At 43.4% G+C, this 15536-nt stretch overlaps 1 protein-coding gene across 3 annotated transcripts in view; it reads right to left on the bottom strand.

The window, feature by feature from the left end:
• The window catches only part of DEDD2 (death effector domain containing 2), a 118783-nt gene that overhangs the window by 67236 nt on the left and 36011 nt on the right, over positions 1-15536 (bottom strand). For all 3 annotated transcript variants that reach the window (XM_069201382.1, XM_069201384.1, XM_069201383.1), the window contains exon 4: positions 11457-11582. In XM_069201382.1, the coding sequence (XP_069057483.1) occupies positions 11457-11582 (126 nt within the window). The remainder of the gene's footprint in view (positions 1-11456; positions 11583-15536) is intronic.

Raw genomic sequence — 15536 nt, forward strand, 5'->3', positions numbered from 1 at the left:
TCTCCAACACTGGATACAGCCATTTTGAATTCTGAGTTACTGCAGATATCAGAAATAAAGGTGATGGAGGAGCAAGCAGATGTAGGTGGCTTTGCACGTTTTTAATTTTGTGTAAGGACGACACTATAGAACCACTGACCTAAAACTGTAGACTTTAGACTAGTAGTCACTGAATAGTTTAATACGCTCGAGTCCTATGTTTTGTCTTCCAGTGAAGAAAGGGTAGCGTACACAAAATGGCAGTATATAGCAAGATCCTTCGTGCTGCAGTTTAGGGCGACCAAAGTCAACAAAACTGAGGCAGGTCTTTCGGTCTTATCTGACCTTGGGCCGCAGTTGCAATGAGCCACTTGGTAGTGTTAAAACACAAATCAAGAGCTAAAGACTGAACGGGAACTTCCTCTTCAACAAGATCTATTCTCTAGAGAAAACACCCTGTAGGCAAAGCTTTCATACTTCACACAAAAAGGACTTACTTACTTGAAATACTGACGGTTCCCACCCCGAGCCATATTTGCGATGTTTGAAATTGTAGCAAGCCTAATTGCTCACGCAGGACTGTCCATAACACTTCTCGAACTGACCATCATGATAAATGAACGCGGAGCATGAACCAAAATTAAAATGAATTTTGTGAAAGCACCTGAAGTGTGGGCTGGAAAGTCAGTCCAGAGTAAAGACAGTACTGTTATTTACTTAAAACCTGCGAGTCTTTCTATTGATACACCAAACAAATATGTAGAGGGAATGCTAGTGTTCAGTGCTTCTTAGAGCTAATTATGACAAGACGACAAGTATTCCCTGAAGCTGTTAAGGACGACGACAGCAGAAGCTTCACAGGAAAAACATTGCTTACCTGTAACAGTTACTTTCAAGTGAAAACATGCAATACTAAGAAATGAATAAAAACTTACCTCTAACAGTTCTAACACAGAATCCATTCCAGATTAAACACTATATAAATATTCAAAAAATGCAAGATTGGACCTCGGAAACATGATTTCTCACTGAAAAACTACTAATTATACGTCCGTTTTAAACTATTATAAGTCAGTAGAGCTTATTCCTCGCAACAGAGACCAGCTCTCGGGCTGTCATTTTGACAACCATGATATATGACCTAACTTTTTCAAAAGCAAGAGAAATGGCAGTCTGGTTATAAATTAGGGAAATATTCTTAGCTGGATATATTGTCACAAAACTTGAGCAAGGCAGCCTCCAAAATTCAGCACCTCATGTTAAGATTGTACAGCAGTGTCTGTCCAGACAAGTGAGCAGCCACCGAGTCAAACTAAACATGCGTACAAACGTAGAGGCTGGCCTCAGGGTAGCTACACAGCAAATATGAAGTGTGATCATGCATATGAGCAGCCACAGCAGTCTTCCCTTCTTTAGGATTCACCAGGTGATTGATGACGTTTCCAACACTGCTTACAACATAGAGGACCTCAATCACCATCCCGCCTTGTTGGAACAGCTTTTAGGAGAGGGAAAAAAAAAAAAAAAAAAAGTCAGAAATTTCAGGTCACTACGACTTAAAAGATGAAACCTGAAGGTTTTTACATCATTACATGATGGTATAAGTGAGCTGGAGAGGGTAGAGCGTAGGCCTTAAAATTACCCTCCCTCCCTCCCTCATATTTAAAGACAATGGAGATCTGATTTAGCATAGTGCAATAAACGCATCAAAATGTACATACAATCTTGCAAGTCATCGAACCAAATAGGAGGACCACACTGGTAGTCCGTAATTATTCTAGGGCTATAAAGGACTTGAGGATTTCTTCTAGAAGAACTTCAGTTAGTTAAAATAACGCTCTTCTCAAGCATTGCATCTGTCTCAGATCTATAAACCTAGAAGAAAAGAAAGCTGTAAAGTAGAGGGGGGACAGGAATGAGGTTCTAAAGTTACATTAGGGTAACTCCATTGATAAAGTCCTGCTATGGTCTACCCAGCCGCTCAGTAAAAATAGGGTGCAAGCCATGGAGCAACACCTTGCTTAGAACTTCCTGTTTTTGCTCCAATACCCACGGGCAGCGAATGAATGAATCTTGTATAGAGCATGGCTGCTCCACCAGAAGTACCCTTGCTCAACGCACACCTGTCATAAAAGGGATGTTTGCAGTTTGTTTAAAGTTAGATTTAGAAATGGACTTCCTGAGCTCAATTGGTAGCGCGTTCAGGAATTCGGTTGCCAGAAACGAAAAGGAGCCTCCACAACTTCTGTCTCTTTGGATCCTGGGGACTGTCAAAAGACCTTGACTAGCCAAATTTAGAGATCTGGTTGTCAAGCTGGCAGAAAAACCATCCCTGTGAAAACTGCTCTGTGTGTAATCAAAAGCCTTAAACTGACTATTTTTCTACAGGGAGTCAACAGTTTCAAATGGGTAGAGATGGACTATAGAAAGGGGAAATGAGAATTAGCCTGGCGGCCTCTTTCTAATCCATCTGTAACATGTGGGTTCAAACAGCAGGCAGGCCTAAATATAGCGCATCTGCATAATCCAAGATGGAGGTGATCATCAAATGCACTATTTCTCCCTCAGTAAGATCAGGGACCAGTTTTAGAATCTTCTTTAATGAATTGTAATAAAGAGATGCAGGTGGCCATGATGGCTTGAAACTGGGTTGTCAAAGAAAAGCCCAGATTTGATCCCTTGATTCCTTTCTGTAGAAGATAGAACTAGAGAACACTATTCCACTGGCCACCAACTGAGCACCTAAGGCAATGGGATGTTGCTTTAGAACACTACTTCAAATTAGTCTGAATTCTGCTTTAAACAGCTGTGTTTCATCCACTTTGCTGCTCGGAGGCAGCCCTGGAAGCTTTCAGGACCCCTTTTGTTCACTTGCTGGAAAGAGATCAAAAACTGGTTATCATCCGCGTAAGAGACCACTTTGAGACCCCAAGATTCAACTATTTTAGCAAGGAGACCCATGTGTGTACGTATAAACAGGGCTGGGCTCAAGGCAGAACCCAGAGAAGAACCGTTTCTTAATTGCTCAGTGGTAAATTAAAAAGGAAGGAGATCTAGTTTGAGATATGTCTAACAAAAAATATGGGTGATTTGCTTCCCTGGAAGGCCTGGTCCTTCCCAAGAAGAATTTTAGTGATCTTTCAACATTCAGTGTGCAGCGCTTTCTCAGGTGGATATGCAATGAAGGAAAAATGTGTTGGTCAACGTGGAAACTAATCAAGACATTTGGGATGAATTTCGGATTGATAGTAGGAATGACTTATCTTGAAAGAACCAAAGTTCCAGAATAGAAAGCATACCAAGATGCTTCGCACGTGTCAGCATGCAGCAACACCTCCCCACATTTCAGCGAGCTTTGAGTGGGCACAAAATTCCTGCTCAGAACCTTGAATAGAATATTGTGGAATTACAACGCTGCACAAGTCTGGCTAAAGCTATAAACATACGGAGTTTCACTCAGCAGTGCGAGAATTAAAAAAAAAAAAAAAAAAAAAAAAAAAAAAAAAACCTCTGATCTCTTCCATGCCCTCTTATGCCTGCATTGTTAACTCTGACGGGGTACTTTATGCCCAAGAGCACCAAGAGACGTGGCAGCAACCAGTGCCCCCCATAGAATACAGGGCTGAGAACTTATTCCACTAGGGCATGGAGTAAATAAAGAAAAGCCCGGGCGAGTCTGCAGCCCCAAGAAAAGTGGCCATACGCCCCAAAGAGTGCGGAAAAGTAAGAGAATGCATGCTGGCCCCACACAGAGGACTGAAGGACCGTGGTCAACAAGAGCCTAAGACACTTCGGGCAGTGAAGGGCTTCGAGATGGAGACCCAAGAAGTGAGATGTGCTTGCTGGGAATGCAACAACAGGGTCAAGGCGGACAAGCTTTAAATAACAGAGTAATGGCAGAGTGACTGTTTCAGATCGAACGTTTAGGAACATGGTCAGCGAAGGGTAAAAACCAAGCTTCTAGCCACTTTCTTTAGTACTAAGGCGACCCTGGCCCTTTTAATGACATGAAAGAATTCGCAGTGAGGGTTGTTCTACAATTTTGCACATCTTAGTCACAGCTCCTATAATGAGATTGAGTGGGACAAGATTTAATTTTATTCATTCAGTTTGGTATAGGTAAGGGAGCTTTAAGGACCCAATCTATAGTTTCCATTCCAGAGGGATAGTCTTGTATAATTTCTCCAGTGTCAAACCCTACAGGTCAGTATAAAAAGGCAATATAGCTTACCTGTTAACAATACTTCTACGCAGGGCCCACCTTGGTCGTCGGAAGGGAGGATCTAGCAAAGACTCGGTTCTCGCTGGCTCCTTAGTACTCTTTTCAATGAGGACTTTCCAACTAAGATAGCTGCGATGCTCAGTGCTTAATGGATTAAGACAAACCGAAGGATCTGCAGTGGGACATTCAGGACCCAAACTCTTTACAACAGTACACTTTTCCAGTACCATGAGAATGATTTGTTGATGCTGGGCGGGAGCAGCCTCTCCCGACCTGCGCATCTTGCTGCTATGGTCCTATAATCAGACAGGAGATTAAGAATCCTGGACTCTTCTTTAAAGATATCTTACATGTGGAGAAATTGCACCGAGGCAGCAAAATGCAGACATGCCATACAAGGCAAAACAAGATGACGGGCAGACAGAAAAATGCAATAAAGACCAATCTATCCCTCTATAGGTCACTTCTTGTGAGGAAGGATTAGGGGTGAGATGGGGATAGTGTACCTTTTTCATGAATATGAAGAATTCGAAGCAGACATTTCACACTGCAGTTGCCTTTGGAACCTGCTACTTTTAGTCAGCCAAACTGGCTGGTGAAATCAAATTCTAGATAACAATCGACATAGCTTGAGAGTGTAAGAGGAACATATCAAGTGACAGAACTGAACTGCCACATAACAATCTTCAAAAGTGTATCCGGCAGATCCATACTGCCTTTCAAAAGCTTAGCCTTAAATTGGAAATCCTGATTCATCATCTTCTCATAAGTTTGACATTTTAAGGAGTGGGGATGGTTTTGGACAACTCTGGAAAGTCACTCAGCCTTTGTTCTGGGGGGGAAAACAGGTTCCCAAAACCTGGTTCTTGCACAGCGTTTACATCTGCCAACAGTTCGACATACATAGCCAATCGTAGCAATCCTTAAACTGTTTTGCCTATTTAGTTTTAACTTTCAGAATCTCGTGTGAAGAGGCCAGCTTGTTTCCAGCTCTGGTTACCCATTGGTTGGTCGGATGTGGTTTAGGAGAAGCATCAATGTAAATCAGAACATGACTGACAGGAAACCTCAAACCAAAGTAATAGGGGGGAAGTTTCATAATTTCTAATATCTGCAGTACTGCGTCCTCAAGCGTAATGTCTGACAGAAAGCAGTCTCTACATAGTGACAAGACTACCAATAAATCAGTGGTCCTCTACACAGGGAGTACTTTGAATACACACACTCCCATTATGGAAGAAATTACAATCCAATTCTCTATTTCGGCAGTCAAACATCATACATGTGAAGCCCGCCTAGAGCAGTTGCACTCACTGGATTACGCGATGCAAGGAGTGTTCACATAAGGCTGCAATTGGTGCAAGACCAGATACGGTTTGCAATGCACGACACTCCGCATCAGCACAGACCAGCATGTCTACAGTCTGCCACAATCAGCCATAAGACATTTATTTGCAACTTCATTCTCCAGACATCTATATTGTGATTATCTACGATCGATGGGTGGGCGAGAAACAAGATAGTCATTTTTACGGACATTTCAGAACAATCCTCATGCTGGGCTTTAATGTAAAAGGGTGTCAGAGGTTTCTTCCCCACAATGTTATATACATTTACCTTTTGAGTGTTAGTCTCGCATGAGAACGTTCTGTATGAGTGCAGCGCATGAGTCAGACATTCTCTACCATTAGCATCAACCTTTGCTCAGAATACCTGGAATTTAAACGTTGGTTTGAGAAACAGGTGCAGGTCAAAAGCAACACAACGAACAACATGGAAATCCAGCTCTAGAATCTCAAAAGGGGTAAATCAACTTTTACTGCGTTTTCAATTTTAACTGAAGTATGAACTGGAATATGTCTAGTTCAATTATAACCACTATGGCACTACTTACAAAAAATGAAAAAAAGGCAACTATTGAAGGCTTATTCCGTTTTTTTTTTTTAAGCTGACAAAATATCTTGCTTTTGCATTCAAGAAAGGCGGTTTCTGCGCGAGCCTTAGAGTCTATGGGGTTCTGCTTTATTGTTGAAAGGCAGCGATAGGACTTTAAAAGATTATCTGCATTTCCACACAATCTGTCCAAACTCCTCTACTGATTCGATTTAACTGAGCTGGAAATAATGAAGGCACCGGTCTCAGTCAATTAAAGTTGTGCAAAAAGGCTAACAAATGTTTTTATAGCAGTGCAAAACTGGACAACTTAATGCAAAATTCTTAGTATTGCATAATTTGAATACATTTTTCTTGGCCGGAATCTACCAGCAAATGTTGCCAAGAAGGAAAAGCTCGGATCAATGCCTGAGACTATTGTGGGGGCACTCCTGATTTCAAGGGGCAGATTACTAAATTTACTTGTTTCCACCTTTCAGAAAATGAGCAGCAAAAGTGGAGCACAAATCCAACAATATCCGCAACTTTACTGTGTGATATAAAATAATCCTCGGGCACGAGTTCCTGCAAGGAGATTCCAGCCAAGAAAAAAAATATATACCGGTGAACATGGTGTGTCAAAAATAATATGAACATGATAATGAAAGAAAAAAAAAAGCGGTCATTCAACAGGTCAGGCACGAACATGTATAAAAGGAGACCCGTCATTCTTTTTTGAGAGCGTGTGTAAAAGCAAGAAATCTACAGCCCTGCAACAAGGGCCATCAAAGGGCGTCATGAATAAAGCCATGCACTTAGTACAGACTCCAAGTTTCAGTTCAAGAATTTCACATGCCTTAAAAAGTACATTTTAAGGAACAGTGGTCAGACTCTTTAAATTCAGACGATAACAAGGCGGCTTCCTATCAGCGATTGGAGCATGCTTTGCTTGCACGGAGATGCGTGTTTTTTCCACAGTAGCAAAGTCATAAAACCTGTGAATTTCTGGTGCTGCACAAATGCCACTGCACAAAATGGAGTAATTTACTTCACCTCACTATGAAAAAATGGATGTGATATTTTGGGAACTGAACAGAAGATGTGGTTTTTGTGATATAAGTGAAACGATACGTTCATCCTCTGAGTGTCAATCAGTGAATTTACACAATCTGGCAAGAGGGAGTATAACTTCCCAGCATTCGTCCCTTAAACCTGCTTAACTCATTTAGGAGCCGGTGACAGGAAACAATTGTCTAGACCAGGGAGTCGAGCAACCTTCACAAGGGGCCGTGATGAGTACCTCTATGAAAACTATGGCACCTTCTCTAGGACCCCAAATTCTCACCCTTGGAGCAGTCACTGCCTCACAAGGGAGTCGTGAGTGAACTATACGTAGGCTCGTGATGTAGCCTCTTACTAGAGGCTGCCTCGACTTCCCATCGTTTTGTCTTCCCCACAAAATCTGAAGACCCACCCTCAGAAAAGAAAGTAGTACAGTGAATTGTAAAACGCTCCTGGGCCTCAAGTTGCTCCAACTGCCTAATCATCTTGCATCGTTTCTGCAATTTAAAAAGCCAATGTCGAACTCTGTTCCTTGACATCAGCCTACCAAAAAAAGGATTTACACTGATTTACATAACCATCCTGCGACCTCACTCTGGAGATAGGATACTACAAGCATCGGTGTGCCCTGTTCAAGACAACCCCAAACCACTCCACCCCTCCTAAATGTCAACATTTTGTAAAATAAATCCTGGATTTCCATTTCAACTTTTGTATCAGAAATAATCTAGCCCCCCACAAACTGATTTTATACTAGTCTATTGCAGCAGTTGGACCCTCAAAGTCTAAAACATCGAATCTGTAATGTGTCAGTCTAAAAATGACTGAAACGAGGACGCTGCTCACGGGCCAGTGAAACAAAAGTTAAGAATTGCAGCAGTAACTTGGCAGATTTAATCTCGTAGTATGGATCATTCGGCAAAAGTAACAGTTCCTTGCAGTCGCAGTCAGAGCAGAGGCACGGTCTACATACTCTGAAAGATGCGACAGGCCACTGACTCATTAAGAAGGTGATTCCACCCTGTACATGACAGCAGTGAATGGCCACAAAATCAGGAGGTCAGAGCAAGTAGGTCGTATCTTGCAAATGCCTGCTGCACATAAATGACAAAGGACTTTTCATAATTTGATTATTTCTTTCGAAACCACATTTTTGAGAAAGGAATAAGTCACCCCTTCCTTTTATCTAGAACAAGGCCTACAGCAATGGAAGTTTCAATTTCATCGTATGCAAATGTGATGAAAGAACAGAAATGTTGGCTCACAATTCATCCCTTTCAAATTCCTCCCGTAAATGACAATTCCCTTTACCAGAAGAGAAAACGACGCAGTCAGTGGACAATACCCTGCGACTATCTTACGGACTAGTGTGTGCTCTGTATCTCATTACTACATTTCATGCACGTGGGGTATTTCAGAAGGTCAGGGTTTACAGCAATGGAGTTTTGGTTGGAACCATTCAAAAGTTGCTAAGTTTGTATAGTCTTCTGTGCTACTAGGATTCATCATCATCCTTTGAAGGACCATTGCCACGGGCCCAAGGAGAGGGGCCTTCGAGTGAAGGTTTGCTTGTCCCCCTCTAGGTCTTGGAAGAAGTGTGTATGTTTGTCCACTCTGGATGAGATACACTGAAGTGGTGTGCGTATGTGATATGGCATGTGCCAGTCTCGCATCCAAACATTAATACAGCCACAAAAACATGTCTGCAACTACCACCTATAAACTGGCACATTCCTTCATTTCTTCCCCTGTCTGAGATTTGTAGGTGAAATACATTTCACAAGTGAATTACTGCCTTTGCCTCAGAAAGGAAGCAAACCGTTACACGGCTATGACACGTCTCAATGAAGCCGAAAGTGCAGCTGTACGCTTTCCTTCCGGGCAATGGTTGGCGATCTACAATTCTTATTTTCTTCAAAATGAAAGCCCAAGGTGGGTATTTTCATTTAGAAAAAAATGCGTTCTTGTGAAAAGCACGGTCTCTCAACAGCAACTAGTCTTCAAAAAATTAAGATTCAAATAGTATTTTTTTTTCCCATACAGAACAGAGTTGTACCCTTTGATTAAGTAAAAATAAATCTGGAAGGGCTCTGCTAACTTCGATTAAAGTGTCTTTATCTCCCCAACTGCTGGCAGCTTGTTTTTATTACAGTAGTGCTAATCATATTTCGACAACACGAGCTCCTTTCCCCTACCAGAAGTTTTTTTTTAATGAATGCAAAGTCATGTAATATGTTAGGACAACACACTGTGTAGCTGCCAATGCTATAACTGTTTCAGACAAACGTGATTACGTAAACCTTGTGAATAGTCCCACAATGTCTGAAGAAGCGTGCAGCATTGCATAGACTAAAGTCCCTCATGTCCCTGGGCAATGTTCACATTTTCAATCCTCCTGCATTACTTTTAGCTCTCGGACAGAGAAGAACTGCCCTAATGAGATGAACCATGCTTTAACAGAACGCACTCACTCTCGATTCAACAGGATAGTTGTTCAAAAAGACTGACCACGCTTAAGCAACGTGTGAAACGAACTGCACAGGATGTAAGGAAATCAGGTTACAACAGACCTTGTATCTCGTTGATGCTAGTGATAACCAGGTGGAATTGTTGCCTCAGAGCAGCGTGTCATCCTCTAACTTTCATTTCCATCTCTTGTAGGCCAGTGCGAAGTTTCTATGCTTAACAGAAAGTGTTTAGTAATTCTGAACGGGGAGAAAAATGACAGTACAGCTTTTCGAGACACTGAACAACAACAATGGATGAAGATGGACAGATGCATAGCGAGGTTACGAGGCTGCGGGTTAGATAAAACATATTTTGGGCGGCTTCAAGGGAGCCAGGTGATCACAGACAACGGACATAGGAGCTCCCATCCTATCAGCGTGTAGAAAGGTCAGCGCACAGAATTTTAACAGCATCATTTGCCAAGTTGCACTAGAAAACGATGGATGCCAAATATCGCAGGACCGCAAACTAAGAACATAAGTAGGTGTGCTGTTTTGCTCTATTTGAAGCTATTTCTCGACAAGACATTGGACTTTTCTGGTGCTTTGCAAGCATTCAGGTCTCAAACTCCCAAAACACAACATAATATTGCCTTTTCCATTCCGTGAACACACGAAAATTTTTGAGTCTACAGATAGCATCGCTCTGGCTTAACGTGGCATGTTCTTCTGAAGGGAGCTGTGCTTATACAAATGTTCAACAGTTGAACGCAGCTGTTAACCGTGCCTTGCACAATGACCCAGGGACTTTGAAAGTTTGACGATTTTACTGACCACACACTATAGATCCATCATTTGTCATTACTCCTTCCAATTTGGAGCCCTCTGCTGCTATCTGCACAAACAATGGTCCCCAAGTATTTGGTACAGTAATACGTGTAGGTGTATTTAAAACCGTATTGAGTTTCTCCATCTGGGTCCGACAAATGGATATTACAGGCTAGAATTGAGGTTTCAGATGATTTCATCTTAAAGTTCTTTGTAGAAACCTTGCCCTTCTTTACAACTGACCTGCAACTAAGCTGCAGACTGATTACAGTTGCCACAACTGTTAAGAGAGAAAAGTACATTCCGTTTTGCTTACAAAGTGCTCAAACCCATGAAAGTTCCGAATAATTGCTCCCATTAAATGTTTATAATTTACAAAGTCACTAGACTCAAATTCTTGCAGTCCGCGATTTTCGGCACTCCAGTCGGGTTTTGTGGTGTCAAAGAAATGCTACTGTAAAGAGTATATATACATAGTGCTTCAGCAGAGGGCATTAAAGTCCTGGAAACAAAACTAAGAAAACTGTATTTGGGCCAGAATTCCTATTTCAGCCGAGCGTTACTCCGAGCTGGAAAATGACCCGTTAACTCCTGTTATTACCCCAGGGGGTCACCCTCTTCAGAGGCATGGCCCAAAGCTAAATCACATGACATTTAACAGGCCAGGACCCTTTTAAGGACTCTAAAGCACAAGGGGAGAATTTAGGAACAAATCTGACATGGAATGTGGAGCCATATGCACCAGTTACCATGTAACACTGCGCTCAAAAAGCAAAACACTGTACATTTGTTTTAGCATCCCGTAATTGTATAGGAGCTTTTATTTGTTCATTGAGTAAACATCTGTGTGCCAGATTTACCCTGATCGACGTTTAAATGTCTTCAAGACCATGCAAGAGCTACGCAGCTTACAAGCAAGGCCACTAGCAACTCAGTAGCCCGTGCAAGTAAGAGTGGCCTGTGCCTGCTGGGCATCGCCTACCAGTTGGAAGAGAGAAAGCACTGCATGGGGTGGAGGCTCGCGCGCGCCATCTTGGAATACCTACCACAGGTAGCTTTGGTCTTTGTCGGTTCTTCTTTTGGAGTCACCCTGGCCTTGTGCCCTCGCTTCTTACTGTTGGCTTGACCACTTCTTCCCCGTTTGGCCTTTACCCTCTTATTTGACACTGAACCTGGAAATACAAAATATAGAAATATTAATTGCCCATAAATGCTACTTCAACATTACGTTAAAAGGGGCCTTACAGAACTTGATTAGTTATTGCTTTAAATACTCTAAAATAGAGTCTGCGGCTTCTCAGGACAGCCCTATGAACGATACTTTGGAGAAAAAAAAAAGCATTCTCTCCCAATGCACAAGAGCAGGACTGAAACGAAAGATTCCCAGATGTAAATACAAAAGATACTCCCTCTGGCCACGACTATTGCAGCCACAATGTGCCTTCAGAGAGCACGGCTGAAATCCTTTGCAACCAAGTCTCGTTCACTGTTCGATGGCATATGTTGCTGCAGATACACATGTTTGGCACAGTCCGCTGCCTGGTGTTGGGCTTGGAGTATTACAAGTTGTTTTTCTTCGAAGAAGTCTTTTTGGTCACGGGACCGAAGGACTCCTCCCTCTTCGGCTCCATTGCGCATGGGCGTCGACTCCATCTTAGATTGTTTTTTTCCGCTGTCGGGTTCGGACGTATTCCTTTTCGCTCCGTGTTTCGGTTCGGAAAGTTAGTCAGAATCTCGGAAGAAAGCGTCGGTATTGTTCCGTTCGGTATCGGGATAGTTAGGTACATCGACACCGATCATCGGAAGACTTTGGGGTAGCTTCGATTCCCCCATCGGGGCCTGGTCGGCCCGACCACGTGCTACATCGAAGCCGATGGAACGGACCCCGTTCCGTTTCTGCCCAAAATGTCACAGTAAGTATCCTTATACAGATCAGCACTTGGTCTGTAACTTGTGCTTGTCCCCCGAGCACAAGGAGGATACCTGTGAGGCCGGTCGAGCCTTCCGGTCCAGAAAAACACTAAGGGACCGAAGAGCCAGGCGTCTACAAATGGCGTCCACGCCGACAAAACAACGTTTCGACGACGAAGAGGAAACATTCTCGGTTCCGGAATCAGAATCCGGAGACTCCGACGTCGAACAACAGCAACAAACTGTGAGTAAGACGTCGAAAAGTAAAACCATCGACAAAACGAAAACCCAGGGGACGCCACTGCCAACAGGCCATGGCTCGACCCATAAAACAGGCGACCCGTCGAAGGCGCCGAAAAAGGGCACGCCCATAGCGAAGACACCCGACTCCGGTCGAGGGACCGCCATGGAGCAACCTCGGAGCCGAGAAAGCGGCTCCGAGAGACAAAGACAAGATACCGGCACCGAAAAACATCGGCCCCGAGAATCCATGCCGAAAGGAACAAAAATTCTGTCGGTGCCGAAACCGAAAAAAGATTCTCTCTCGGCGCCGAAAAATACCACACCTTCATCCTACTCAGAGGAACAAGGAATAAGTGGCCAGATGCACAGATTTGGACAAGAGCTCCAAAGTGTAGAATCAGACTACACACAAAAGAGACTGTACATCCAGCAAGACACAGGGAAGATATCAACCCTTCCCCCAATAATGAGGAAAAGAAGGATCAGTCTCCTCAAGGATGACGCACAACCACAAGCCAAAGTGGTCAAAAAAGTCACGCCTCCGCCCTCTCCACTACAACAGGCATCGCCGGCACAAACACCGCCACAAATGCACTCACCAGCGCAAACTACCATAAGTCAAGATGTTCAGGATCAAGACGCTTGGGACCTATACGACACCCCAGTGCCGGACAATGATCCAGATTCATACCCCACAAAGCCGTCACCGCCAGAGGACAGTACCTCATACTCACAACTGGTGGCTAGGGCTGCAGAATTCCACAATGTCCAACTGCATTCAGATCCTATAGAGGATGATTTTTTATTTAACACCCTCTCGGCTACACATAGCCAATATCAATGTCTCCCAATGCTACCGGGGATGTTACGGCACGCAAAACAAATTTTTGAAGAACCCGTAAAATCAAGAGCCATCACCCCAAGGGTGGATAAAAAATACAAACCACCACCCACAGATCCAGTGTTTATTACTTCGCAGTTACCACCTGACTCCGTAGTAGTAGGGGCAGCTCGCAAAAGAGCAAATTCCCATACATCTGGTGACGCCCCACCTCCGGACAAAGAAAGCAGAAAATTTGATGCGGCAGGGAAAAGAGTAGCATCACAGGCAGCCAACCAGTGGCGCATCGCAAATTCTCAAGCGCTGCTGCCCAGATATGACCGCGCTCACTGGGATGAGATGCAACTTCTCGTAGACCATCTTCCCCAAGAATACCAAAAAAGGGCGCAGCAAATAGTTGAAGAGGGACAAACGATCTCAAACAATCAAATCCGCTCTTCACTGGACGCAGCCGATACTGCAGCGAGAACAGTCAACACTGCTGTCACCATAAGGAGACACGCTTGGCTCCGCACTTCAGGCTTCAAACCTGAAATCCAGCAGGCTGTCCTTAATATGCCCTTCAACGAAAAACAACTTTTTGGCCCTGAAGTGGATACAGCCATTGAAAAACTTAAAAAGGACACAGACACGGCCAAGGCCATGGGCGCACTCTACTCCCCGCAGAGCAGAGGCTCTTTCAGAAAAACTCAATTTAGAGGGGGGTTTCGTGGCCAACCCACAGACACCACCAGCCAACAAACAAGAACCACACCATATCAGGGTTCCTTCCAAAGGGGAGGTTTCAGGGGATGTAGGGGGGGTCAATTCCCAAGGAGTAGGGGAAGATTCCAGACTCCAAAAACACCTCCACCTAAACAGTGACTTTCAAGTCACGCAACCCCTTCACTCAACACCAGTGGGGGGAAGACTAAGCCAATTCTACCAATCTTGGCAACAGATTACAACAGACAATTGGGTATTAGCAATAATCCAACATGGCTATTGCATAGAATTCCACAACTTCCCACCAAACATCCCCCCCAAAACACGCAAAATGTCACCACAACATTTAGAACTTTTAGGACTAGAAGTTCAAGCACTACTGCAAAAGGATGCAATAGAGTTAGTACCAGTACAACAAAAAAACACAGGAGTTTACTCCCTGTACTTTCTAATTCCAAAAAAAAACAAAACATTAAGACCAATATTAGATCTCCGGACACTAAATACCTACATCATATCGGACCATTTTCACATGGTCACACTACAAGACATCATTCCACTGCTCAAACAGCAAGATTACATGACCACATTAGACCTAAAGGATGCGTACTTTCATATACCAATACACCCTTCTCACAGAAAGTACCTACGGTTCGTATTCAAAGGAATACATTACCAATTCAAGGTGTTGCCATTCGGAATAACAACTGCACCAAGAGTGTTCACAAAATGTCTAGCAGTAGTAGCAGCACACATCAGGAGACAACAGATACAGGTGTTCCCTTACCTAGACGATTGGCTAATCAAGACCAACACAGTAAAAAAATGCGCAAACGACACCACATTTGTCATACAAACCCTTCACAAACTGGGGTTTTCCATCAACTATACAAAATCACACCTAGAACCGTGTCAAACACAACAATATCTAGGAGCAACCATCAACACATCAAATGGAATTGCCACTCCAAGTCCACAAAGAGTGCAGGCATTCCACAAGGTAATAAGTGCTATGTTTCCAAACCAAAAGATACAAGCAAAATTTGTGCTAAAACTTCTAGGCATGATGTCATCATGCATAGCCATTGTCCCAAACGCAAGACTACACATGCGACCCTTACAACAGTGTCTAGCATCACAATGGTCACAGGCACAGGGTCAACTTCAAGATCTGGTGTTGGTAGACCGCCAAACATACCTCTCGCTTCTATGGTGGAACAGCAAAAATTTAAACAAAGGGCGGACATTTCAGGACCCAGTGCCTCAATACGTTATAACAACAGATGCTTCCATGACAGGGTGGGGAGCACACCTCAATCACCACAGCATTCAAGGACAATGGGATATACACGAAACAAAATTTCATATCAATTACCTAGAACTGTTAGCAGTATTTCTAGCATTAAAAGCCTTCCAACCCATAATA

Source organism: Pleurodeles waltl, chromosome 7 (assembly GCF_031143425.1).
Source record: "Pleurodeles waltl isolate 20211129_DDA chromosome 7, aPleWal1.hap1.20221129, whole genome shotgun sequence".
Taxonomy (NCBI): Eukaryota; Metazoa; Chordata; class Amphibia; order Caudata; family Salamandridae; genus Pleurodeles; species Pleurodeles waltl.